General features: G+C 49.7%; 1 protein-coding gene across 3 annotated transcripts in view; it reads right to left on the bottom strand.

The window, feature by feature from the left end:
* MRPL11 (mitochondrial ribosomal protein L11) overlaps positions 1-26,487 on the bottom strand; it is a 99,124-nt gene that overhangs the window by 3,667 nt on the left and 68,970 nt on the right. For all 3 annotated transcript variants that reach the window (XM_078871999.1, XM_078871998.1, XM_078872000.1), the window contains exons 3-4: positions 11,027-11,122; positions 370-463 (exon numbers count right to left, since the gene is read on the bottom strand). In XM_078871999.1, coding sequence (XP_078728125.1) covers positions 370-463; positions 11,027-11,122 — 190 coding nt within the window. The remainder of the gene's footprint in view (positions 1-369; positions 464-11,026; positions 11,123-26,487) is intronic.

The following is a 26,487-nucleotide window of genomic DNA, read 5'->3' as shown; positions in this document are numbered from 1 at the left end:
TAATCGTCGTGTCATTTGTTAGTAACAAAAAGCCTCTCCGAGTCTCAGGAATCATTTTCATGAAGGACCTGCATTGGCACTTTGCTTCATGTGGGTGGAAACCGGAGGCCCTGGAGAAAACCCCAAACCGAGCAAAATCACGGGGTGACACGAGTAGCCCCAATGCAGCCTCGGGGGGGGGGGGGGGGGGTTGACCCCTGCTGATGGGCGCCCGTCCAGGTACGAGGCAGACTCGACCCTTGCTTCAGCTTCCGAGATCCGACGACATTGGGCGCATTCATCGCGACGTGGCCCTATACTCGACACGACGAGACAGGTCGTGACCCCTATTTGTCTGACCCCCCCCACCCCCACTTCAGGTCCCCTCACCCGTCTGTCGCGCTCCCTTCTTGATCCCGGCGGCTGCCTTGAGGAAGTAAGACGTTGTCGGCTGCCGAAGCTCCAGGTCGTACGTGCGATCAGGCTACACAGGAGGGGCCGGGGGGGGGAGATAAACAAATTTTACAAACCACGGCCAGTTCCTAACGCTTTCCAACTTCGTCCGACAAGAGTTGACGCGAGTTGACGCGTCAACTCTGGGGACGCCAATAACTCTCGTGAAGATGATCCAACGCGAACGGACCTAGTCCGTGCGCTAAGAGCAATTCTCCTCCTTGTGAGCACCGCGTGAGATGGCAACACTTGGGAGTTGTCCCAACACCTTGAAATCGCCGACAAAAGCGAATTATGCAAGGGCAGGGGAAGACAGAGGCAGGTGAAAGCAGGCCCGTGAAGGATTCTAAAACACTTGTGCGAGCCATCTCTGAGCTAATCCCCAATTCGATGCGGAGGCAACGGAGGGGACGTTGGGGATCGGAGCGATGCGTTCACGGTTATGAGCGTGAGCGCGAAGCGTGGCTGCTCTGGGCTGCATGGCGCAGTGTAAATGACACGGGCTTAAGTGATGCGCACGCCCTGGTCGTCGGGATCAATCTCAAGGCGCCAGCGATTACTGTGGCCAAACGGACCGATTGGGCCAGTGCCGTCGGCTAGCGAGTGTGGGACACACGCACACAGCAGCCTTATACCGTGTGGAAAGGACTCGTTGGAAGGTTGAGACAGATTAGGGAAGGCCACCAGGCACAGGTTCGGATATCGCTCGCCACCGATGTTGTGCGTCGGTAGAAATTGAACGGGGAGATTATTGGGATCATCGCGTGAAGTGCCGTGATCCACTTATAATACAACCTGACCGCGCGAAGCAATTCAAAAAGAGTTTAATCTCTCGGCAGCTTTGTGAAAAAGATAAAAAGAAGAATGTCCATGGAAGATAGCGCAGCGGGCACTGCTGAAGAAATGAGGAATAAAGAAAGAAACATTTTGTTGGACTTTTTCGCCATTGCACGACACAATCGTGCGTGGGAATAGAGGGTGAAAAGCAATTACGGCACAATCTCGAGAGCGGAAATCTATCAGCGACACCGTGTTCAGCTATTCTATTTTTTTTTTTATCACGGGAAATATTTATGCACGTACGCACGAGGTGGCAGGGGAGGACGAGGAAAATGAGGTGGGGGCGCGGAGAGGACGACGAGGGGGTTTCTGCACAGCATACAGATACGTGTATTGGTGTTCATTGAAAATAAACGTATTAGCTAACTCTACCACGAGGGTTGTTTGACCGTACTTCGCCATGCTGGTCAGTGCGGATTGATGAAGGAAAACAGCGGCCAGGGTCTGTGCAGACATCACTCGCCACTGACGTGAGACATGCCCTGGCATTGAACCCAGGTCACCCGGCTCCACCCCAGTGGTAATCTCAAATAACGTTTCAAGCGAAGACCCGAGGTGTAACAATTCAACCCCGGGCAAATTCGATGAATTTACACAATCCAGGGCTGCGATTCGATTCAACAATCAATCCGTTTTTTTGTTGCGTTTTCACCGTCTTTTTCTTCTGTGTCGTTTCTCGTAATTTCTGTGCTGTTCGTCCAGTTTTGTTTGCTCCATTGGCCAAAATGAAACATTAGCATTTCATTTGCATCAAACAAACATTGATTCGTGCACACACAACTTGATGCACGCACTGCGAGCCTTGAAAACGGCAACGGACTGATTAATCAAATGCATCGATACACCCCTGATGATTAGGCACGGAGCAATACACTCCTTCCCACCTCCACCCACACCACCACAGTACAGTACAACGCATTCTCACAATTTGGGGTCACATCACGTCCTAGGTTCCATCTCATTTGTTTTGCCTTATTCCTTCCATTCAAAAACAGTTTAATCTCTGATGATGATTGCTTGTGTTGCAATCGAAACGTCGTATGCTATTATTTAATTGAATATTTTACCTTCATACGTGACTTTACAGAAAGAACCAAAGAGTAATTCCTGCAGTCACGAAAGCTCCAAATTAAGATTATTCATTCCAATTTGCCTCGACATGACTTTGGCATATAATCTTAATGGATCGTAACTGACAGATTCCTAGATGCACAATTTGATACGCACACATTGTACACGCATCGATTTAAAATCGATGAATGGATAACGCGCACAACAACAATAGTACTCGCTCATTCATTAATTGCAGGGAAGCCTCACCCGAGTCTCAAGGCTCACTTTCAGGAGGGCCCTGTATTCGCGTTTGGCCCATTTCGTGTCATGCGCATTATGTGCGTGCAGGGGGGAAATCGTGGGAGTACCCGAGCAAAATCACACATATGAGGAGACAGCACTCAAAATTCTGCCACCACGGTGACGAGATGTTAACTACCTCGCCTGGTATACAGGAAGTCGTGGGTTCAATCCCGACCCTGACGCCTGCGTATTTGGAGTTTGCGTGTTCTGCCGGTGGTCGTGTGGATTTTTCCCCAGGCCCTCCGGATTTTCCCTCCACATTTTGAAACATGCGTTTAGAGTATTTGGCTGCGATAAATTTCGACATAAGCCGCTTCATTGACCTATCATTTGTGGCCAGGTCGCTTCTAAAAAAAATAGCTATATAGTTCTAGATTTGAAGCTTTCGTGACTGCAAGGAATCATCTTCTTAGGTTTTTTCGGTAAAGTCACGTAGAAAGTAAAATAAAATAAAAACAAAAATCACGACGTTATATAGTTCTTTGGTTTTTTCGGTAAAGTCACGTATAAAGATAAAATAATAAATTAGATAATTATTATTTTATCTCTAAATTAAATAATTATTATTTTATCTTTATACGTGACTTTACCGAAAAAACCAAAGAATAATTCCTGCAGTCACGAAAGCTCCAAAATTAAAATAGCTATATAGCTCAGTGGGCTTTACCTAGTATAATACAAAATAGTTTTTAGTGGTTCTACGAGAAATTAGAAGTGCACTTGCTGTGCTGCCATCTCCTAGCAACCCTACAGATGAGCAGATCTGGAGTCTCCAACACGCAACGACCCACGCATGATCGACAAACCCTGCAACATCCAACATCGCCAAGCACGCAGCAACGCACTGACGTACACGTCCGGCCACTTACTGTCCGTGTTAGGCTTTGATCTGGCAAAATTCCATCTCTGAAAACTAATTATATTGGTTTGACTGTCATATGATGAGTATTACTCTGAGTAGCAGGCTGGGTAGGAAAGTGCTTCCCCCACCCCCTACCGCAGCGGTCGGGAACCTATGGCTCGCGAGCCATATATGGCTCTTCCAGTGACGGCATATGGCTCCCAAACAATTTTGAGTTGAAATTTTTTTTTTTTAAAATCAGTTTGGAACTGATTTTAAAATACTTGTGATATTGCTTAATAATACCGTGTCATTTTAAAGTAAACAAAAATTAGTTTTGAAGATAAATTTCACAGGTCACGCCTGCATGAAGCTCAACCTCACCACGTATGAACCAGACTACAAGGCCATCAGCAAAACCATGCAGCACCAGAAGTCGCATTAAAAGTAAGACATTTAATTTATTATACGTTAAAAATACTATATAGCTCTCAATGAAATATATTTAGAAATATTTGGCTTTTATGGCTCTCTCAGTCAAAAAGGTTCCCGACCCCTGCCCTACCGTGAACCCTCTGCAACGAGTGGCGAACGTGGCTACTGCCGGGTAGCTGCGTTTGCCACTGTTTTTGCGCTTCCGTGAGATCTGCATGGATTCTCCATCTTGTGATGTGATGCCGGATCCAGATTTGGCAGGGGGGGGGGGAGAATAGAAAATATGTAATATGAAATAAAGAACAAAGGGCACCAGTCGACCCAGTTTTACGCATTCAGAGCATGATACGTGTTGAGCGTCGAGCCTTTCATTCACTATGTATAAGCAGGGGATGCTTTAAATTATTTCTTTCAAACATTATTCGTATTATTTTTACCGTAATAGCCTTACCACCGCCTAGAAAAAAAAAAACAGCGACGCAATTTGTAACATTTTATTTAATACGACAGGTGTTGTGCACCTTGCGACACAACGTTTTATGATTGTAGAATGATGGCGTGTGCGCAGTGACAATCATTTGAGCATTGGACGTGGGCATGGCCAAATGAGCGCGGCGATCGATAACACAGAGAGAGCCACACGTGGCCTTGATGAGTCAGAGTTATTTCTCTACATGATCCCCTCAACGTGCAGTGAACTTGGTTCATGATGATGATCATCATAATCGATTCCTCAAAGGCTTAATCCCTGCACGAAATCACTCTTTTGTCTCGCTCCTCTAACCTCTTGTTGTCATTCAACAAATTGAATCTCTCGCCGAGGAGACACGGGGAGGGCACTGGACCCCGTTGTTTGGCGAGAATGAATTTTGTACAGATTTCTCAGATGTTGTCAGATTTTTTTTCCATTTTTTTCCCAGTTAATGTACAAACAAGATGATTTCAAACACCTGTAAAAAATGTAATAAGTAATACATCAGCCCTTTGTCACTCCACTGCTGGATGAAGGCCTCTCCATGCTGCGTCAGTCGTAGGTACCGTGTTGGTGAAGGGGAACCCGAGGGGTGGTCCCAGACCAGGTCAGCCACTGATGTTACCCATGGCCCAGAATTGAACGCAGATTGTGCGGTTCACAGTACAGTGTGCTGACCACCGCACCACCGCTTCGCTCCCTTGCAAATCATTATTGCTGTAAAATTGAGAAAGCTTTAAATAAGTAGGTATGTTGAATTTCGTTCGCACAGTACATAGCCAACCGTGCTAATTAGAGGTGCGGCGGAAGGACAACAAAACTAAACACACACAAAATCATGTACTTGTGGCACAACTCCTCACACTTGAGGCCACAGGCTTCGCGACACCGCTGGTAGGCAGAGCGTGCAGCACACTCGCTTGATTGTCGGGATGATGACGACGATGATGATGATGATGATGGGTTTTGTAGCCGTGGGGCGGTGCTCACGGTTAAAGAGGACACAGGGAGTGCAGCAAGTGGCGGCGATGCTGTGGTTTGAAGATGATTGCATAAGACTCCAACAGCAATAATCGCGTCTAGGTCGAGTAATATCTCAAACGGCTCTGCTCCTCCACCCCCCACCAACCCCCTGCCCCCCCCATCCCCCTTCCCAAAAAGCCACCAACGTGCACAGAGCAGCCTGGTGAAGTATGATCAAATATTCTCCATGACAGACCGGTCACTGAGAGGCCTTCTTCCAGCAATGGGTTGACAAACGAGCTGTAAATTATTTTAATTGCTATTAAATAATCATGTCCTAAGCCTCACTTGCGCAACAGACTGGTCATCAACATGGGCCGTAATATGAATAAATAAAGTACTGCGTCCTTTCATTTGGTATATAGAATTAATTATAAAGGCATTTAATAATTCAATACCGGCGAATGTCAAACCATCTCGGCGCTCAAACAAAAGAGCCTCAGCCAGCGATGGAAACCAGGAGTTGTTAATCAATAATAATTTCTTTTTTCTTTTTAAGAACCAAATATCGATTCCAAAAGTCGTGGAATCGATGACCGAATCCAGTTCATACTTTAGTAGCCATCAAACCGATTGGCACGCGCGAACGTTCCAACAGCGCGGCGCCAGTGCGGGTGCGATTGGTCAGCGGTGGCCACCGTAAGGCAGAGGTCGCAAACGGGTTTTGATTCCTTACCCGTACCCGGCCGCACCAGGGTCGCAAACGGCTACCCGTACCTGGCCGGGTACAGGTAGCCGGGTATCGGGTAGGGTACGGGCATCGGGTACCTGGTTGCGACTTCTACCGTAAGGCGCCGGCGACGTGCCTCAGCGGTGGCCGCGGTGTGCGTTCCCGACTGACGCAGAGGGCACGCGGCACAGAGCTGGACTTTTATTTTCGTCGTTAGGACTGCGGCAAAAACCGATACGTATTTTTTTTATTGCGGGGGTGGGGGGGGGTTTGGCATTCCGTTATCAACAACGCAAACTCCTGAAATTGACAGGCGTAATAGGAAATTCCACATTCACGCGGGAGGATCTAGCGCCACTGAAGCACACGCACAGTAATAATGATGGCTCGGAGTGGCGGTCGTGGGTTGTTACCGTCAGGATTATTCTCCGCGTCCCTCCCTCCCTCCCTCCTGGCGGGCGGCTCTCTCGCCGTGACCGATGATGACATTTTAGCGAATCCGCGTGTGTGCGCACTGCAAATAACGGGGGGGGGGGGGGCGTCTCGCGCCCGCCGGCGTCTTCGGGAGGGGGCGGGGGGGGGGGCGTCACGGGGATCAGCTGGGGACAATGCGGAGCAAATGGTATTGTCTCTGTGATCCCCCCCAACCCCTCCTCCCACCGCCAGTGCCTGAACGCCCCAGTCCCTAACAGCCATCCATCTACCCCACTCACCCACCCACCCACCCTACTCACTCACTCACTACATTGTTTCCCCAGTGGCGGTGTTTACACAATGCACTCGGTACTCATTTGAGGCTGAGTCAACCAGATAATTGCCACTGGTGTTGGCTGTGAGTGGGAATCGAACTCGGGTCACCAGATTTGTAGCGCAGTGCGCTAACCACCACACTACCGCTCCACTTGCTCACCCACCCCACTCGCTCACCCACCCCAATCACTCACCCAACCCACAATATTCACCCACCACCCACCAACCTCTCCACACCACACCAATCACCAATGCACCAACTGCCCGCGGCAACCGCCCCGTCCCACGCCCCAATGCCCGCAGCGCTTCTTGGCATCCGCGGTGACAAAATAACCTCGCTACATCGCCGTGCCGGTGCATGGACACTTACTCAACCGCCGTGCGCCGCCTCCCCCACCACCCCCACCACCCCCTCCCAGGTCTCCATTCACCGCGGTGTAAAAATATTTCACCATTAGCTCGAGCATGGACCGTGGTGTGTGCAGGTTGCGAGGGGCAGAGTCGACTTTATCAAACGTGAGACATCTGGAACCTCCTCCTCTACATCTGAGAGATGGTCCGATGGCTGGGATAAATGGATTTTGTTTGCTGTGTAGATCTGCATACAATTCCTACACTCATTTTAGAGCCCGTCTCCGTCGTGAGTTATGGCTCAGTATTTCTCCCTCCGGCCTACTTTGTGCTGCCTTCATGCTCCCATTCTTTTCGCTGTGATGCATTCAATCATATCTGCAACACTGTATGTTCAAACGGGGTCCAGAGCTTTGCTTGTCTTGAAACAATGCTACTGGAATTTATTGCACTCCAAGAAGGCGGTGCAACTGGAACAAAAACTTTAATTTTCGTCAGTTGTTTCGAGCTGTGCATCACGGTACAATATTCCGTCGAACTAGGAAACCCCATCGCGTAAAGACGCGTGAAGAGAGAGGGTCCTCACCTGTCTGATCGGTAGTTCACGGGCAGTGCATCAAGCAAGCCCGAATCTGCCGATGAGAGACTGAATATTGAACCCGGTCCAGAGTTTGCTCAAGGTTGCTAACATTCAATCCCATAAGCCTGTGTTGGTGATAATTTTTTTCACGAATATTGTTTTGTTTACGACGTGGCAAGATAGACAAGTCAAGACGTATCGTCTGCTCATTGACGTCGTTATGTCTGTGCTGCATTTCCCAATGACGTTTCTCATTCTTTCCCGACTTGTTTTGCAGCTTAATGTGCATTCGAAATGTTTGTGTGGCATCGCCGTCTCCTGCTATATCCTCGCCACTTTCATGAACACCGCCTTCTGTGCTTTGAGAAAATGTGTTCTCGGGCTTGCAATTTGAACCTTCCCTCCCCCCCGCGCCCCGATTTCAATGCACGATCCATTGCTATGCCAGTTAACGCATTATTATTATTGACAGTGGTGGTGACAATCGATGTAATCGTTTCATTCCTCCAAGCATTTGAAGCTGCTGCTTAGAGTCGGTCTAAAATCGGTGCGCCCACTGGCGTACATTGTGACGTTAGCGATCTCGACGTTGCGTACGGCAAGGGGAGTCGGAGAGAGTGACGGGCTTCTCTCCAAGGACATTGGGAGCGACATCAAATTATGTCTTCCGTGGGCTGGACTGGCGAAACACAAAAAGTATATTAACACGAAATGGAGAAACGCATTAATCACCCCAGAGTTGCTTTACCGCAGTCTTCGATGCAATCCAATGGGAATGAATGAATAAAAAAAAACACTTTACAGAGCAGATGGCTGAAAAGTTTGCAGCAAAAATAGTAACATACAACAAGTTCGTCAGCCAACTGGAAATATCCGCTGTTGGGAATCAGATCAGAATCAGAAGAAAATTCATTTATATTGGAGGAATGAAGCTCTTTTTCACAGATGTCCAGTCGGGTACATGCCTGGAATATGGCGAGACAACGCAGCTTGATGTGTGCGACTCCAGGACCGTTGCTAAAGGCGGAGCAAGAGCCAAAGCAGTGGACACACCCGAGAGAAGGACCACCTCGGAGATGGAGTGATGAAATCAGCTTGTGCGCAGGCGCTAGGTGAACTACTACACTGCGGGACCGTGAGAGATGGCGGAAGCCAGCGCCCAGCAGTGGGTTGATCGAGGCTGATGGTGGCTGATGATGGCAATGATGATGATAATGAATTGTGATGCGTGTGCAGGAACAACAGATTTGCATTCATGCATCCGTGTTCCCTCCTTGTTCTCCCTCCTCGACCGATCTCCCCCTCCCCCCTCCTCCCCATTCCCCACTCTCCCTCCCCCTCCCAAAGCCAGCTCCTCGCCCCCGTGGTTATCGGTCTAACGACTCATTTCCTAAGCGTCTGATTTATAAGCGGCAGCTTGGCCTCCCGTCTACAGCGCTGGCAGCCGAAGCGCAATCGCTGCCATGCGGCCGCCACCAGGGCAGTTGCGGTTCGCCGGTTCGACCACCGCCAGAGCACCCCGGAGCAGGAATTCCCTGGGGGCGTTGTTAACGTGATTATAATAATATTGATTATTGCTAAGCCGTACAGGGAACTCTCGCTTTATCCGAGGGCAGATTATCCGGGTTGCGGATTAACCATAATATAGGTTTTTTGGGTTAGATCGCGTAAATATAAATGTGTCGTTAAACCCGCCACCATTCGGAACAGCCAATTAGTAAAGTTTATCACGTAAAGAGAACGTGGTCAATTTGTTACTAGTACAGCACACCGATGTGTTGGAGAGCAAATCCACAACATTTACAATCCGAGTACGACGTTTCCACAGTCATTACAACTAGCTTCATCAGGCGACAGCCAGATCTAACAAAAAAAAAACTATATTAGGGATATTGGTTGCGAAAGCCCACGTGTTAAACTGCGGATTAACCGCGCGCTCATTCGCACCTTTTACATGCGACTGCCGTTTTAATTGTCAGCTGCTCCTCACTCGTCGATGGTTAAGCGAATCACATTGCCCGCGTGACCGCAAGCACGACGCCAAGTAAACCATTTACTTCAAGCAGCAATCAAGACAAACAGCACATTCTGCATCTTAGGGCAACAATAAAAATGGGGTTATAGTCTAATTCGAATTTTGTATTATCCGTGTTTTTGTTGTTGTTGTAATATCGGGGCCACCCATCCCACCACTACCACGGATGATCGAGAGCTGAGTGAGTTATTATTATGAAAGGGATGTGAGCGACCCTGTGATGTAACTCGCAAGAGCAGACGACTGTGTGCTGCGTATCGGAAAACCCGTTTCAACCCACAGACAAATTGGTGGCAACCGATTACTGGACAGCTCGCTCACCCGAATGTCACGATGCACTTTAAGAAAAAGATTTGAATCGGGTGCGGCAAAATCGTAAATTATACGATGACAGTGACCACAGTAACCGGGGTGATGCCATCTCTGTCAAAATCGCGAAATAAAAATTATGGCTTGATATGATGGTGATAATGGTGATTAATAATAAATAATAATCAAAGCAGTAATTACATTTCATAAATTCGGTCTATTTAGTCAACAAAGCCTTTTATTTCCGTATCGTATGTACGTCGAACTTCTTTCGCACCGTATGTAGCCAACCGCGCTAATCGGAGGTGCGTGGAGAAGTGTGCCCCACCAATTTAGATTATTTAATGTTTGAGAGAACTGGGCCACGACTGGGCAAAAACACTTTTCACGCGGGCAACTGGAGAGCACAGACGTAGAGGTGTTTCTAGCGGAGCATGAAAACTAACAAGAACGTGTTTAAGAATGAGCTATTTTTCTGGCGTGACCGCAAAATAAACCTTGCTCAGAAATCTTGGAAGTGACATTCACAGGGCCTGCACAGCCTGGTTCGTGTAAGCAACTTGCTGTGCTTCCATCTTCTGGCCATCTTCGTAGCGCAGCGTGTTTGGGAAGTTTTATGTAAAAATGTACGAGACCCACTAAACGTCGTCTTCAAAGAGGTGAGTTAGTAGTGCAGCGATGTTGATGATAATGATTTTAATGCTGGTCAGTTTAACACGTAGGCTCATTATGTAATGTATGGTGATGATATTAGCGAAGATGATGACGATGTTACTGATGATGGTGATAATGAGAATGATGATGGGAGCAATGATGATAGTGATGGTGATAATGCTCGCGATGATGACAGGGATGACGATGATGATGACACAGCAATGATGATGATGATGAGAGCGATGATGATGCCGATGATGGTGAAGACGGTGCGTCACCTTGATGTGGATGCGGATGGGCAGGGGAATTCCCTCCTTGATGTCCTTGGTTGCTTCGTTGAAGTTCTTGCAGAACGGGCCAATGGCGATGCCTCTCTGCAAAGATGCACACAGAGAAGCGCAGTTGTACACACATGCGCAGTCACACACACAGGGACGCGCACGCGAGGGTGGATGGCCAGCACCATGCCCAGCCACCGTTGTCTCCCCAGTGCTGATATTTACACAACCACACTAGGTACTCCTTTAAGGCTGAGTCGCCCTAGGGGAGGGACAAGAACGATTCAAATATTCGCCTTTGTGAGCGGTCGTGAGCAGGAATCGAAGTCGGGTTGCCGAGTTTGCAGCGCAGTGCGCTAACCACTGCGCTACCGCTACACACGCACACATTCAATCGTACAAAGACTGACACACAGAGACACACACAGAGACACACGCGCGGAGACACACACAGAAGCGCACACAGTCGCACAGGCAAATAAATAATGCAGCTGCAGCTGCCGCCCTGGCCGCCCAGCTTTGAGCCAGTTTTAATTGGCACCATAAGGCCCGTGGAGCTTAGCAAAAATGTCCTAAATTGAGCATTTATATATTTTTAAAACCAGTAATAATATTGCTGCCGCTGCTGCTGCCTCCACTGGAAGTTGACTGCGTGCGCGTGCGTGCGCGCGAGCGGAGCCCGTTAAACAAAGCCTGGAGGTCTCCAGCCGAGGCCCGAGTTTAAATCGGGTTTTCAAATCGGTTTACCGTGACGGAATATTTTGCGCAATTAACGACGAAGTTGAAGAGGATGGACGCCAAGACGAGTCAAGGATGACCGCTCGCCGCAGGAGGCCACGGCCAAATACAAACAAATAAACAACGAAGAGATTCACTCCTTTGAAAGAAAGAGTTTGCTTGCATAATAAACAAAATCTTTATGTGCCATCGAGCGGGGAGGACAATGATGAATTATTAAGCCAAAACTATTAAATGTTAACGGCCCGTATTTGCTCCGTGTTGGGTTTATGACTCAAACTATTTACGTGCATGTTTACCAAAAGGAACATTCGACCTGGAGCAGGCACGGATTTAAAATTGTAAATCTCTCTGTTGTTTTTATTCAGAAGCTCCACGCATCGATTCTCGTTGTGCATTAAGCTCAGCGGGGCTCATTCCAGCGAGTACAGTGTGAGCCCGGTGATCCGAGTCCACGGCTAACATTGGTGGAGAGTGATACCCAAACCGATTCTAGGCCTTGTCCCCATTCCTTCCGCCCACACCCCCTCGCCATCCCCCTGGAGAACCCTTCGCCAACCCGCACTGAACATGGTGAAGTATGGTCAAACGACACCCATACAACAATTAGAAAATTATTTCTAATTATTATCGCAAAAGTTAACTTGCAGTTTATGAGTTGAAGTGGTTTCCCTTTTTAAATGCCGTACAACCCCAGAGACGCCATGTTTTTCAAGACGGAGAGTGGCTTTTCATACAATTATGTACGTGGGGGGGGGGGGGGAACATCTGTGAAAAAGAGCTTCATAGCTTATCGGATTCCTCCAGTTTAAATGAATATTCTGCGGATCATAGCCCGGTGTCTGGACCCCTTCGGCGGTGCAGTTGCGCCGCCTGCACACTCGATAGCTCGGCCACTGATCTGCCTCCTGAGCCACCGGGCCACCTCCATGCCTGATGTTTACGCAAACCTTTGAGCTGGGCTCTACGATTACGTAGGTCATCAAATTGCTCGACTAATCAGAGGCCCCATGTTTGCTCCTGAAAAGGGGAGATGTCGGGCGGTGGTTAGGCAACGCCATCAGCCGCATCACGCTGGGTGTGTCTTGTAGAGGTTTCCTGCCTTCGTTAGGCAGGATGTTGGGGCGAGTGGTAAAGGGGCCCCGAGTAATCGACGACCAAGTCGATTACCGTGTCTAATCGATTCATCCGACTTATTCGAGTAACCGTAGCAACTCTGATTTTAACGTCCCAGCCCGAGGCATCGGTCCACACCTCCACGCTAACGCTTCCCCCACCCCCAATATAACCACCGTAACAGACCGTTAATGCACACACGCACGTACACTGCCCCTGCCAGTCGTTAAACGAGCATTGGGGCGTCGCGACTGTGCCTGGGGGGGGGGGGGAGAGACAACGCTGTTAAATAAAATACGAGAAAACGAGCTGAGCATGCGCCGGAATGAACGCGGCGACGGCCGTTCATCATCAGCAGCAGTCACCGCGGGCGCAACGGCGGTGGGGGCAAGGAGGGCACGGACCCCGGCTAAATGTCACGCGCTCCCCCGACGGTGGAGGCTCCGTGTCGCCGTCTTAAACGACGCGCCGCTCAGCTCCGTGTGTCCTACCACGGGGCCCGTTTAGGAGACGCACGAGCGTGGCGGCCCCCTGTGTGTCTCTCGCTCTCCCAGGACGCATGTAACCACATAATGGCTGCGTCAGGACCACGAACTGGACCCGCCGGTGGTCTGGGTTCGAGGTTGGGGCGTCTTTTCAGGGAGCTCGTGGTTATATTGGTACGCTGGGCCAGAAACTCTGAGATCCTGAGTTTGAGACCAAGGTGATGGTGTGTTTTAGGGAATTGACGACAATGCTGGGGCACTGCCACTGAACGTCTTCAATCTGAGTTCAAGCCCCAGGTCCCTATTTCAAGAGGCTTGTATTTCTATTGGCATATTGGACTATCACCTTTGAAGTCCAGGTTTAAGCCCAAGGGCTGGGTGTCTTTTAAAGACAATGAGTGATTGGCTTCATGTGGGAGGAAGAAAATCGAACACACATGCAAGGCGATAACACTCAAGAACTCCACACAGATTTCTTCAAGAATCCACAGCTGTACTGCCATCTCCCGGCCACGTCATAATGACGGGACGGCGCGAGTTGCGCAGGCACATCCGACACAAAGCCTTCACAACTCGCGCGGATTGCTCCGCTCGTTGCTGTTGCGCACAGCCACGCGTTTTATTGCGACAAAGTGCAGCTAATGTTTTGCTGGGCACGTAAGAACGCCCGCTTAAATCGCATTTGGAAAACGACAAAATGACTCCCGCGTCGTTTTACCGCACAGGCTGCTTTCAACAAACTTCTTAAAATTGATTAACAACTAATATTTAATTCGCGGCGTTTACCAAAGAGGATACGAGAGAAAAAAAAAACTCAATTGAAAAATACACTTTAATTACGCTGAGTCGGGGACATCTCAGAGTGCGCGATTCAGCAGAGAGCCCCCGATCACTCACGAATAAAAAATTTACCCGTAAAAACTAAGTTTTTCACTCTAAATCCTTTATATGCGTGGCGGCTAGAGTCCTCTCGTCCTCTGGCTTGAGATGGCTGCCACCTATGGGTCAGATGATTGTCTGCCAGCATTAAGCAATTGGTAATTAAGTATTTAAAAACATTTCCCTAAACAGTGTAAAATTTTGGCAAAAAATTTTCACGAAAATTTATTGTCACGCACAACGAGTCTGTGTGGAAAATGTCAGCTCGATTGGATCACGGGAAGTGTGTTAAAAAACGACCGAAAGATTTGCACGGTCGTAAGCAAGCAAGCAAGCACGCAAGCACGCAAGCAAGCAAGCAAGCGAACTTAATATAAAGGATTTAAAAACCGGGATCTATTCTCCAGTGACAATACTCATCGCCGCCCCCCCCCCTTCACCCACCAGCTCTCCATTCGCAAAGGACTCATCGACCCCAGCCGAGGGCACTTGCACGGTTGGACGCGTGGATGGGGTGGTGACGCGGCCTTAGTAGCAGAGGGCCACGGTTCGAATCCAGCAGCCGCCCAGATTAATGCCGCGGGGCGTATTACGCGTAGATATCTACGCCGTCCGCTTCACAGTGGACGGCGTCACGGTCAGAATTTACCCGAATTTTTCAGTCGTTACCCGCAAAAATGACTCAATTGGAATCTACATAGCGACCATCGCCACCGCCTACTGCAAACACTTGGTAGTACCCTCCTGAAAGAGAGTCGCGAGACTCGACGAGGCCTTTGCCAAGTAAACAGGGGGAACAAATAGGAAATAAAAGACAATAATTCGCGTTGATTCTCCAAAGAGCTTTCGAGTTGTCCCGCGCGTTGCTCAGGCATGATGCACTACGTACTGCTCCGCGTGATTGAACAATTTAGGAACGATTCAACAAAACGAAACATCACACGTCCAGGCGGGTGGAGGTGGCTGGGTGGCTCAGAGGTCAGAGCATTGCGAAATCCCGTGCCTGGTTCTCAAGTGGAGTGACTTGATGGCCTCGGTCAGGGGTCAGCAACCTGCCGCTCCGGAGGCCCCCCGCCCCCCCCATGTGGCTCTTCAAGGACCACTTCGTGACGTTATTTATTAATGGACGGCGTCTCGTATTCACCATGCGCATTGCGGCTATTAAAATAGAGGGTTTTTTCGTAGCGAATTCGAAGAAAATTGCTCTGCTTGTTATTTTGGTTACCGGTCCCCTGGCCTAAGCCCAGTCAACCAATGGTTGAAACAGAGAGTGTTTCACAATAATTATAATTTGAAATTAATTTTGTCAAAACAATTCCGGCTCAACTCTTTTACAAAATATCAGTACGATTCCCATCGGGTGAACATTTCTCTCCCGTGGTGAATGTGTCAAATTAGTGCCTCAGAATTCGTTTCTGTGACATCACCTTCTACGGGACATGCTCTAACACACAGGGCGCGAGACGCGCGGCCTACAGCGAGGATATTGGCATAGATCCATCATCTCACGACACGGCCGTGTCCACCCACAATTCCTACACCTGCTGGGTTTTTGACGGGAACGAGCGTGGCGCACACATCGCAAATGGAATGGAATTGTGAGAAAAATACGAGAAAGATTAAACACCAAATTAATACTGGAAACACTGATACAAAAACACTGTAAATTAGACAAGTGGTGTAAGTAAAGCGGCTAATTGTGCATTCAGAGTCGGCTGTCACATCGCATTAAGCTCCGAGCGCGTGCGGCAAATCGAAGGCAGAGTGAGTGGCGTCGCACGCGGCGCCGAGGAGTAATGAGTGTGAACGTGCGGCGACGAGGGGCGGGGGTGAGGTTAACCCAGCTCCCCCGTGGCCCCCCCCCACCCCCCTGTCCTCCTGCCTCCTGTGAAGCCGGATCGCACGGCCAAGGCGGTGCCAACCCTCATCATGCCCTCAGTCAGAGCGCGGTGCGGCGATGAGCCGCCGGGGGAGCGGCTACGAATAAGGGAACGGCGCCCGCAGAGCGGGGGGGCACGGGAGTGCTTGCGTGTGCGCGCGTGTGTGTGCTTGCGTGTGCTTGCGTGTGTGTGTGTGCTTGCGTGTGTGTGCTTGTGTGTGCGTTCGTGCGTGCGTGGAGCGTTAGTGTCACGGATAGCGCAATCTGCTACGAACCCGGCGATCCGGGTTCGATTTCCGTTCACGGTCACCACCAGTGACGATTACCGGAACCGGTCATGTGCCTCCCCAATGTTGGCTCAGCCTTAAATGAAAACCTGGTGCGATGTGTAAAACATCAGCAAAGGGGAGAATAACGCGGCCGGGCACGGTGCCATGCTGGCCTTCATGGGTGCTCACGAATAGCACTTGCCCCAAACCAATAAATCAAACCTTATTGGGTCTAATGTGTGTGTGTGTGTGCGTGTGATCACAGAATGGGTCCCATAATTCAAAAATCAGCAGTGAGCACAAGCTCTAGACCAGTGCGTTTAAACCCGTGGGTCACATCCTCCCCCTCTTTTCAGGAAAGGCGGGGGGGCACAGGTTGTGACATGGACACTGTGCAGGGGAAATTTCAAATGTGTCACGGGGAACATCACATACCAACAAAAATAATGAGAAGCACCGCTCTCTCTACCCGAGCCTTAACTTGCAGGCCCAAGCGTGGGAACAGGTTAAAAAGTGTGGAGATATTTTGTGAGCAGCCCACAATTTAATTACCCAAACTTGTTAACAAACATCAGCGTCGCTCGCGACATTCAACGCGTGACAAAACGCAGCGTCAGAGAAAACATCTGTCAACGCTGGATATTACGAGTAAGGGATACATACAAAATAAGTTCTGCTCAACGCAACGATCCAGACAGCCTTGGCGCGGACTGCGCATATCGATAATACCAAGTAAACAAAGTTTTAGCGATGCTGCTGCCGCTCCACTGGCAGTGGTGGTGGTGCCCAGACACATATAACGAAAATCAAAAAAACTGAACGTATTCGGTCGATAACACTGTGGCCCTGAATCAATATATATAAAATTAAAATATATCAAAAAAGATACAAAAAAAAATTCTAATATAAATACGCCTCAATACAGCAACAGCAGCATTAACACGATTAGACACAAATACAAATTAACTGTGGCCCATGTGGCGGTGGCGGTGTGGTTACCACTATTCGTAACGATGGAAGACAAACAGGGTGGGGGGGGGGCGTGCATGGCACGTGCCCCACCACCACCGGCATTCGCTACCGCCAGCACCACCGCCACCAAAACCGCCGAGACCATCCATGCCGCCAACATAGCGACAACAACAACAACAACCACCAACGCTGCCATCTCCGCCATCATCACAAACTATCACGACCGCAACCGCCACCACCAACCACCACCACCATCAATTGCATCGCCACCACCCTTATACCACCACTGTCAACATTGCCACCGCCAGCGGCCGCACCCACAACGTCAGCACCGTCACCGACATCAGCGCCACCCTGAGCAGCACCACCACCACCACCAACGTCCTCACCAAAAACAAAGGTCCCCCCCGTTTAGCCTGAACATCCTCACCAGCACCACCCTATAGGTCAACTCCATGCAATTAATCACAGACGTTTCAAAGCAGCAGATGGTTGACCTTTCCTATCACATTGTTGCTATAATCAACCTCCTAATTACCAGGAAATATTCGTGAGTTTTTAGGAGAATCAAAACGCCGACATAAATATATTTCTTAAACCTGCATTGATTGTTTCAAAAACATGTTTTTTCCAAAACCTTTCCACTTTGTAATTATGCTAACGTGAGGCAAGCGAGGAACCTAATGAGTAGCAACGCAAGGATGGAAGTCAAAGTTAAAATCGAATAACGGAGGTTATAGCCTTACATATGCCAACGTTGAGGTCTGCTGACCACAATGAGAGGGCCTCAGGAGAGAGTTCTTGCAGCGGTTTACCGCACGGTCCATAGTTTAGGTTGCATGGCCACAATCGCACGACTGTGGCTCGTGTCTTTAATTTTCCTTTTATGACAGAAATGTGCAAATGGGCCTGTTGATGTTCTAATGCAGTTGACGGTTCCACCACTGGTGTCTTCGAGGAATGTCAAAGCAGCCAGGAAGTGTTTGTGACGTGTTTATTCTGGACGTGTCCCCAAAGCCGCTCCTCCAACAGGGGGACAGGGCAGCACTTTCCCACCCACGCTGCCACAAAGAGTATTGATCGTCGCATGTTGAACTTCTTTCGCACTGTACGTAACCAACCGTGCTGATCGGAGGTGCGGGGGAAGGAGGACTCACATACAATCCTACGTGACCGCGGCTCCCAATGAGCCACGGCTATCATCAGCAATGTTACTTTTAATTATTTTTGGAATAACATAACTGTACCAAACACGCGACGGTCAAATGAAGTTTGGAAACAAATTGTACGCGACCGTGTTTTCTGTGCAGTCATTGGCGACCGTGCTAAGACCACCAGCTCGCTAGAACGCTTGAGAACCCGGCTTAATCACGGGCCCACTGAAACCTGAGTACGAACCCAGGAACTCTCAGCGGTGCCAGCTCAGCGCTCCGACCTCTGACCTCCGAGCCATCCCAGCCCGCCTGTAGGATCGCTTGTCGCTGGGACACTGCCGACGAGCGATCGCTGGGTGTGGGGGGGTTATGGGCTAGGAGACGGACGGAAGCACGCTCGCTGCACTGGGCTAGCGAGCTTGCCTCAGCTGCCGCGTTTGTGCCTCGGCTGCTGATTGGGGTCCCTAACGAGGCGGCTGTCAGGGGGGGGGGGCAAGCGACACAATCAGCGGCCGCGCAGCTTGCGGGCAATCAGAGTCCCATCAGAGATCGAAAAACGCAGACCCCCGTAGACAAAACCTCATTTCCTGTTGACTCGCAACAGTGGCATGTGTCTGTGTGTCTTTTTGTCTTTGTGTGTGTCTGTGCTGTTTGTTTGTGTGTGTAAGCATGTGTTTTTGTGCATGTTATGTTTGTCCTGTCAGCGCGTATGTGAGTGTGTATGTATGTGCCTGTGTCTGTGTGCCTTAAATCTCACCGAAGTTCAACTCTTGGCGTTAATGCACATCATCATTACCACCACCGTTAATGGACATCATCTTTACCACCACCATCACTATCACCACCATTACAACGATTACCATGACGATCACCATCACATGGATTACCATCACCATCACGATCATCATCATCACCACCACCATCACGACTGACCCAACTGAAATCTGTACCCGGGCCGACCCTCTCTTGAGTCAACTCAGCCTCAAATAAATCCAGCACCTGGTGTAGCCATCATCAGAACAGCGTAGTGAGCGACACTTGCCACACTACCGAGTCGACCGTGCCGGCGTTTAAGAGGTGCTACCCAAGGCCCACGGAACACGCACGTTATTGCATTACCCGATCAATCAACGTCCTTTATTTAACCCGAAAGGTAAACGGAGATTCATTTTAGGAAGAGCGCCGGGCATGAACCGGCTCCCCTCGCATCGACATCGACCCGGGCGCCACGCGGGTAGCTGGCTCAGGTGACGCTCGCACAACGCAACGCTAGCTCCGCACACACACACACACGCCGACCCGAACACAAACTCCACGTTAATTAAAAAGGCTTCGATAGATATTGGAACAGCGAACGCTGAGCCAAGGACGGCTTTATGGGGATCAGGTGTCGAGGGATATTATCACCATCATCATTCATATGTGGTCGGTAAAATGAGCACCAAATGGAAACGATGCACCCTTTGATGCACGCAAGTCGATATTGGTAACTCATAATCAACGACGCAGCAATCCATCAGGCACCTGCACACCGATTCATCGCTCCATCTCCGCAGTGGATGACGTCACCTTGGGTACGTCAGTCTCGACCGCGAGCCATCGTCTTGCCTAGCGATGCGTGCTGCCCAAGGCCAGGCACTTTACTTAAAAATCGACATCACGTCTGGAACCTGCATGCGTGCGTGCGTGCTTTCTCCAATCCACACGTTCCTCTTTCTATCTCTCGGTGCAATTCTGAGCATGTGCGCATCTCCACACTTCTTTTTGTACTTTTCAGCTTTTTTTGTTCCATCTTCTTTGTCAGTGTCCATGCTTTCCAAATCCATGTGTCGTGGCAGGCAATACACATCGATTACATTAGCCGTACCATACAAGTAGGGCACGTGCCATAGATTCACGCGGCACAATAACCCTCCTGCATTCACCGGATGGCTCTATATATTCAAGGCATTGTGTTGCACTCTGGGTAAGATGCATTTAGCAGGGGCAGAGCTCAATATAAACACTGCATGGCCCAGGGCTAAATCCCAGCATTGTTCCTAGCAGATCGTTCATGGTCCGCGAGTGGCTCTGCGAGATGGCCCGGCTCCGGTCCCACGGTCAGCTCCGTGGGATCGGCCAGCTCTGTGGGAACGGCTGATCCATGGAACCTGCCAGCATCACAAGACCATCCGTCTCTTTTGGGATTGCCTTCGCCGCGTGTATTTATTCTACTCCTTGCGGTCGTCAATGCCACGGAAGTCATTTGACGGTGATTGAAGGCAGCATTCAATGAAGGCTGCGTCACAGGCGGCTGAACTTGTCAGTGTGTCTGTGTGTGTTTGAGTGTTGCGTGTGTTTGTTTCTGTGTGTATGAGAGTGTGTCTGTGTGTATAAGCACGTGTGTTGGTGCATCTTCTTCTGCATGTTTTACAAGTGCGTGCGTATGTGTTTCAGGCGGCCGGGAGTGATATTGGCCACCCAACCCCCTCGGTAACCGTTCCAGCCTTAATAGGTTCACACAAACAGCACTTGCCCCAGCAGTCTATTAAAGGCTATACGGGAGATATTTGTCTTTATGTCTGGGTGTTTGTGTGTATGTATGCGGGTGGGTGGGTATGCAATTGGTATCTAACACTGTCTTGGGCCTCAAATGGGTACCTGGTGCAACGTGTCGCCACTATGGAGACGAAGGTGGCCGGGCCTGTTACTGGCCACACACCTGCTCGTATGACATGCCAGCCTTAATGGGTGCTCGCTAACAGCACTTGCCCAAACATCCTGTTAAGGCTATACGGGGGATCGTTGCCTTTGCGCGGAGCAATAGCGCAGTGGTTATTGCACTGCACTAAGAATCTCGTGACCCGAGTTTGATTTACGCTAATGGCCAACATCAGTGGTGCTGATCTGAATCAGTCCTGCCCCCACCCCTCTACTCCCCTCCCCCAAGTACATGGTATGGTAATTCAGATTTATTGCTCTGCTGATGAGACTCAGAGAGGGCAAAACCGGCCCAGGAGACTCCCAACACTGGCAGCTCTTAATGTGACTGCTGCTTTGTTGGGGAGACACAGGCCCTTATCTGCTCATTGCTGATCGCATGGTTATATCTCGTGTTCAATACATGGACCATGTACCCCTCTTTTGGGAAATCCACTGCTGGACGTGCGCCCCTCCACACCGTGCAGATCGTGGGTTTTTTTTTAACCAAACTTCACCACGCAGGCCGGCGCTACGGTGCAACAACCGAATTTGTTGCCGATAAAACGCCTCCATGCAGCGTCCTACAGCGCATGTTCAACGCATGGCAGTTGCACATCCAACCCACTACGATCCAGGCTCATTTTTTCCTGCCTAGCTTTCGATATCGGGCAAGTTACGGGGCGATTTGGTCAAAGCCCGCGTCGTCGGACCCACAGAGTGAGTTTTAAATAAGGGAGCGGAAAAAAACTTTTTCCACACTCACGCCGCACTTTGTGGAATCGCGGATAAAGCGGAGGAACGAGCGGCCCACTTCTGAGACCACCGCAGCTCTCTCCTCCGTGTCGCGGTCACTCTGCCCCCCTGCCTCCCTATCTCCCTCTCGTCGTCAAAATATCGATTTTCACTCCGTTGAATAAGTGTCGATATTTAACACGTGTCCAAAAGATTTTTTTTTTCAGCCATCGAATTTTTAAAACCACAACCCACGCCGCTATCGGGAAACCAATCTCCCGGCACTCAAGATACAGCACGGCTTTATTATCTTTTATTGCTATCTCGATCATTTATTTGTGCTTTTTGTTGTACTTTTTTACCTGCGAGGGCCGAGATGACCACACCATCACTGAACAGGGGTACTCAATCAAAGCAGAGGCAACCTCGGGCAGCCACAGACCAAATTCGCACACCAAACACCGCAGGTGATGATTACGTAAGTCACAACCGTGGTTCGCAGTAGCCAGGTTGCCTGGATTCGTAGTGCAGTGCGCAAACTGGCACGACGGTAACACTGCACAGATACAACGATTCTCCATATAGCCTTACAGACTGTTGGGCGAGTGCTGTTAGTGAGGATCTATCGAGGCCAATTCGGCACACAAGCAAGTGACGTGGCCACATTGCACCAGGTACTCATTTAGTCGATCTAGGGCGAGAGCCAGGAACGGTTCAGATATTTCTCCACTGTTTATTGGTCATGAGCAGGAATTGAACTCGGATCTTCGGGTTCGTAGCATAACCACTGCACTACCACTCCCCACTGTGTGAACATAAGACAAGACAAAGATCCCCCGTATAGAATTTAACAAACTGTTGGGGAAAGTGCTATTAGCAAGCAGCTATGAAAGCTGTCACGGAACACGAACAGGTGGGTAGCAAGCACCATGCCCAGCCGCCTTTGTCTCACCAGTAGCAGTGTTTACACACCACACCAGGTACTCATTTGAGGCTGAGCCGACCTAAAGGAGGCTGGGGACCGGTTCATATAACCGTCACTGGTGTTAGCCATGACTAGGATTCTAACACGGGTCGTGGGGTTTGTTATGCAGGACGCTTACCGCTGCACCACCGCTCCCCCCCCCCCCCCCCCCCCCCGTGAACGCACACACACATCACAGAGGTGTGACCGCGAGCACGTACGCACGCGAGGCCGCAGCTGAGTCCTCGCCGCTGCTCGACTGCACCTGGGGCGCGGCGCTCTTCCGCGGCGCGGCGCTTTGAAGGGGAAACAAAAAAAAACGCATCCCGCTTGCGGCTTTCATCTGCTCATTAAAGACACGGTGGGGGTGGGGGATGGGGCCATGCTGGAAAGGGGGTTTCACGGTGGGATGCTGCCAGTGTTCCACCCTTCCGGGTTCCTTCCGCAATCTGCCCGACGACGATCGGAGGCGTTCGAGTAACCCTTGAATACTGCCGATCTCGACATATCTCGGAAGCTTGAGCAGAGTTGAACCTTGCTTTGTCCTTGGATGGTAGACCGCCTGGAGTTGGCAGGATACTAGAATCCAAGAGAGTGTAACTCCGTTGGATGCTTGGTGGGGTTTTCCCTGAGCCCATCGGATTGCTACCCGGATTAAGTCAAAAGCTCAATCATGGTATTGGGCCAAACATTTCCCATGCGGTACCCTTCTGAAATACTTTGGAGACTCCACGTGGCTGTCCCGAGTAAATAAAGGGCACTGTTGTTTATATCATTACGACGATATAAACAACAGTGCCGCCGGGGTCCAGGTTATGCGAGGCAGGTGGGAAACGACGGAGTTGAAATGAAAATGAACAGGGCGCTGTCCGTGGTGCTGAAGATATTGTGTGAAGTGTGGATGTGCGGAGTTGTTGGGGGAGTGGGGGGCGTGGGGTGAAATCACACTCATCAGCAGCTCAGAATGAAAAAGAGCAATGGGTGGTGTTCATCTCCACTGGGGGTGGAAATTCCACGTTTCAATGCCAGGGGCCATGGTGACATGTGTTGTTTGAGCGATCTAAACCTGTTATTTTGTCAACATATATTTTTTAACATATATGTCTATACCACTAGACCACCCGGCAACACCGCTAGACCGCCTGGCACGACCGCTAGACCACCTGGCACTACGGCTACATTATCCGGCATAATCACTAGACTACCTCCAGACCGTTTGTTACATTAACCACTGAAACCAAACCCACTGTAAGCGCAGATCTGAGTTTTGACAAAGAATTCTCATAAGCGCTGCGCCCCACTCAGTAGTCTGACAAGCACGCAGCCAGCGAAACGAACACTTCACAGCTCAGACACGCGACAACGCACTCATCCGTCGTCGATTTACAGCACAGGGATTTTATTATTTTTTCATATTCCATGTTAAGTCTTAAATTGTCTCCGCACTCCAGGATTTACAAACTTCACGTGGGCGAAAGTGCCTCCCCGCACCCGTGTGTGTGTGGGCTCGTGAGCGCGAGCGTTTGCGTCCGTGCACGTAGATCTGAGGGTAACGCACCGAGCTTCCTTCAGGTTATTTATACTGCAATTCTTTTCCTTTGACGGTCCTTCGGTCAGACTCCTTGGTTCGTTTTCTTAAATAAAAACCGAACGTAAATCATCATCATCAGTCACTGTCTTGCATGCCACTTGGATGAAGGCCTCCCGCGCCGTCGCCATCCATCACGGTCCCGCGAAGCCACGATCCGTCACACTCCTCCACTTGAACCGTTCCGCATTGCGCTCCATCTCCGCGACGGGTTCTCTCCTTCGGCTGACATTCCATCACCACTCTTGTCCGTTGGCCATCGTCCCCTTCGAGTGATGGGTCCTGCCCAAACCCAAGGCAATATGCCGCTTGAGATTTGCATTTGTATCCCGATCAACGTGCTCTTCTTTCTATCATTTGTAAATATGAGCATCCCATTGTACCATGCTGCTTTGCACACTTTTCAGATTGTGCTCCATTTTAATTGTCATTGTCTAAGCAAAAAGAAACCATCTAATGATTGATTTGTTACAGCGTAGTAGTCCGTGCAAATTGCATCTCACGATCGCTTAGGAACCACGGGCCAAGCTGGAAGGCTGCCAGGCAGTGACCCACGGCCAACAATTGCTCTGCAGTTCTCTACATATCAAGATGTTTGCAGCCAACTAGTGAGAGTTTATACCTGCCCACGTCTCTGATCCACACGTCAAAGTGGGTACTATGCACCGTGTGAAAACATTATCCTGTGGCCACATTGCTCATTGGCTCTTCATTACCAAATTCAAGTTTTGCAAAAAGCAATTCGACTCTGCCCTTGCTCACCTCGTTATTTCACCATTCCGATCCTGATCAGCCTCATACACCGAGGGGCGATCATTGAGCGTGAATTGAGATGTAGATGCTAAGACAATGTGAGAAAAATCTGAATTATGGATTATGTCTTCCCTTACGTAAGAGGCTAAGAGCTTAAAATGGTTTCCCATTCAACTGAGCACGGGACGGTGCTCAACTCCTGTTTATTGGTGACAATTCCACGTTAATATGGTGGGGCCACATCTTTCCATAGGGACAACAATTGCCATAACGACAATTGTGGCCCTGAGGTGGCCAAGAGATGGCAGCGCTGAGAGTGCCAGTCGCAGTACACGTGAGTTGTCTTCGGGAATTCCGGTTTCCTTCCAGATGAAGATAAGCAACTGTCCTATCATGCCAAAGCAGGACCCCCTCCTGCAAGAGTCTTAAGCCTCAGCGAGATTCCCGGCTAAGTAATTGGCATTGTTATGATTATTTTTGTTGTTGATAAATAAATACTAATTTGCATTCTGATTGTCAAGTCACCCCAGGCCACGTCAGTCATGTCGGTTGTTCGACCATACTTCCTCCCCAATGCCGGACAGTGCGGGTTCTTGAAAGGGGGTTTTGGGCGGTAAAGAGGGGTTTGCCCAAGGCCGTTTCAGGTTTTCACCCACAACGGATGTTAGCCATAGCCTGGAATTAAACTCAGGGGGCAGGGTTCATAGTGCCGTGCACTCACCCCTGGCATTGTTAAGTGAGCAAATGTAGTTGTAGCAGGGCATTTTAGTCCCATGTTTGAGTTTCATTTACTCAATCTATTGTCCGAAAAGAAAGACGTGACCTCAGCTTTCGGCTGACTGCTGCATTGTGCAGGGTCGCCGTTGTCGAGACGGCGTTGATGTGCGAGCATGAAGATGTTGTTACATCGCGGGATCCCGAGAGATGGTGCCGCACTGGGGAGGCCTTCGTCCAGCAGTGGATCGACCACTGCTGATGCTGACGATTGAAGTGTACGTCTGCATGTGTAAATCTGGCCGGGTGGCGTAAGGTCAAACACTGGTCAGAGATCAACTCCGCTCATAATCGCCCTGTAGAGAAATAGAATAAGTACCACTTTGTGCGAAGTCACTGTAGATCCTAGAACGGACAAACGTGTCCCCTGCCACGGGAATGTGGAATTTCCAACAACGGCGACCAACACCGTCAGGCAGTTGTAAGATCACGGGTACGTTGCAAACGTGACTTGTTGAGCAGCTATTTTTTTTTAC

This window comes from Lampetra fluviatilis, chromosome 33, assembly GCF_964198595.1.
Source record: "Lampetra fluviatilis chromosome 33, kcLamFluv1.1, whole genome shotgun sequence".
NCBI classification, from domain to species: domain Eukaryota; kingdom Metazoa; phylum Chordata; class Hyperoartia; order Petromyzontiformes; family Petromyzontidae; genus Lampetra; species Lampetra fluviatilis.
Note: the sequence above shows the minus strand (reverse complement) of the source record. Positions and strands in the feature narration are given on the sequence as shown.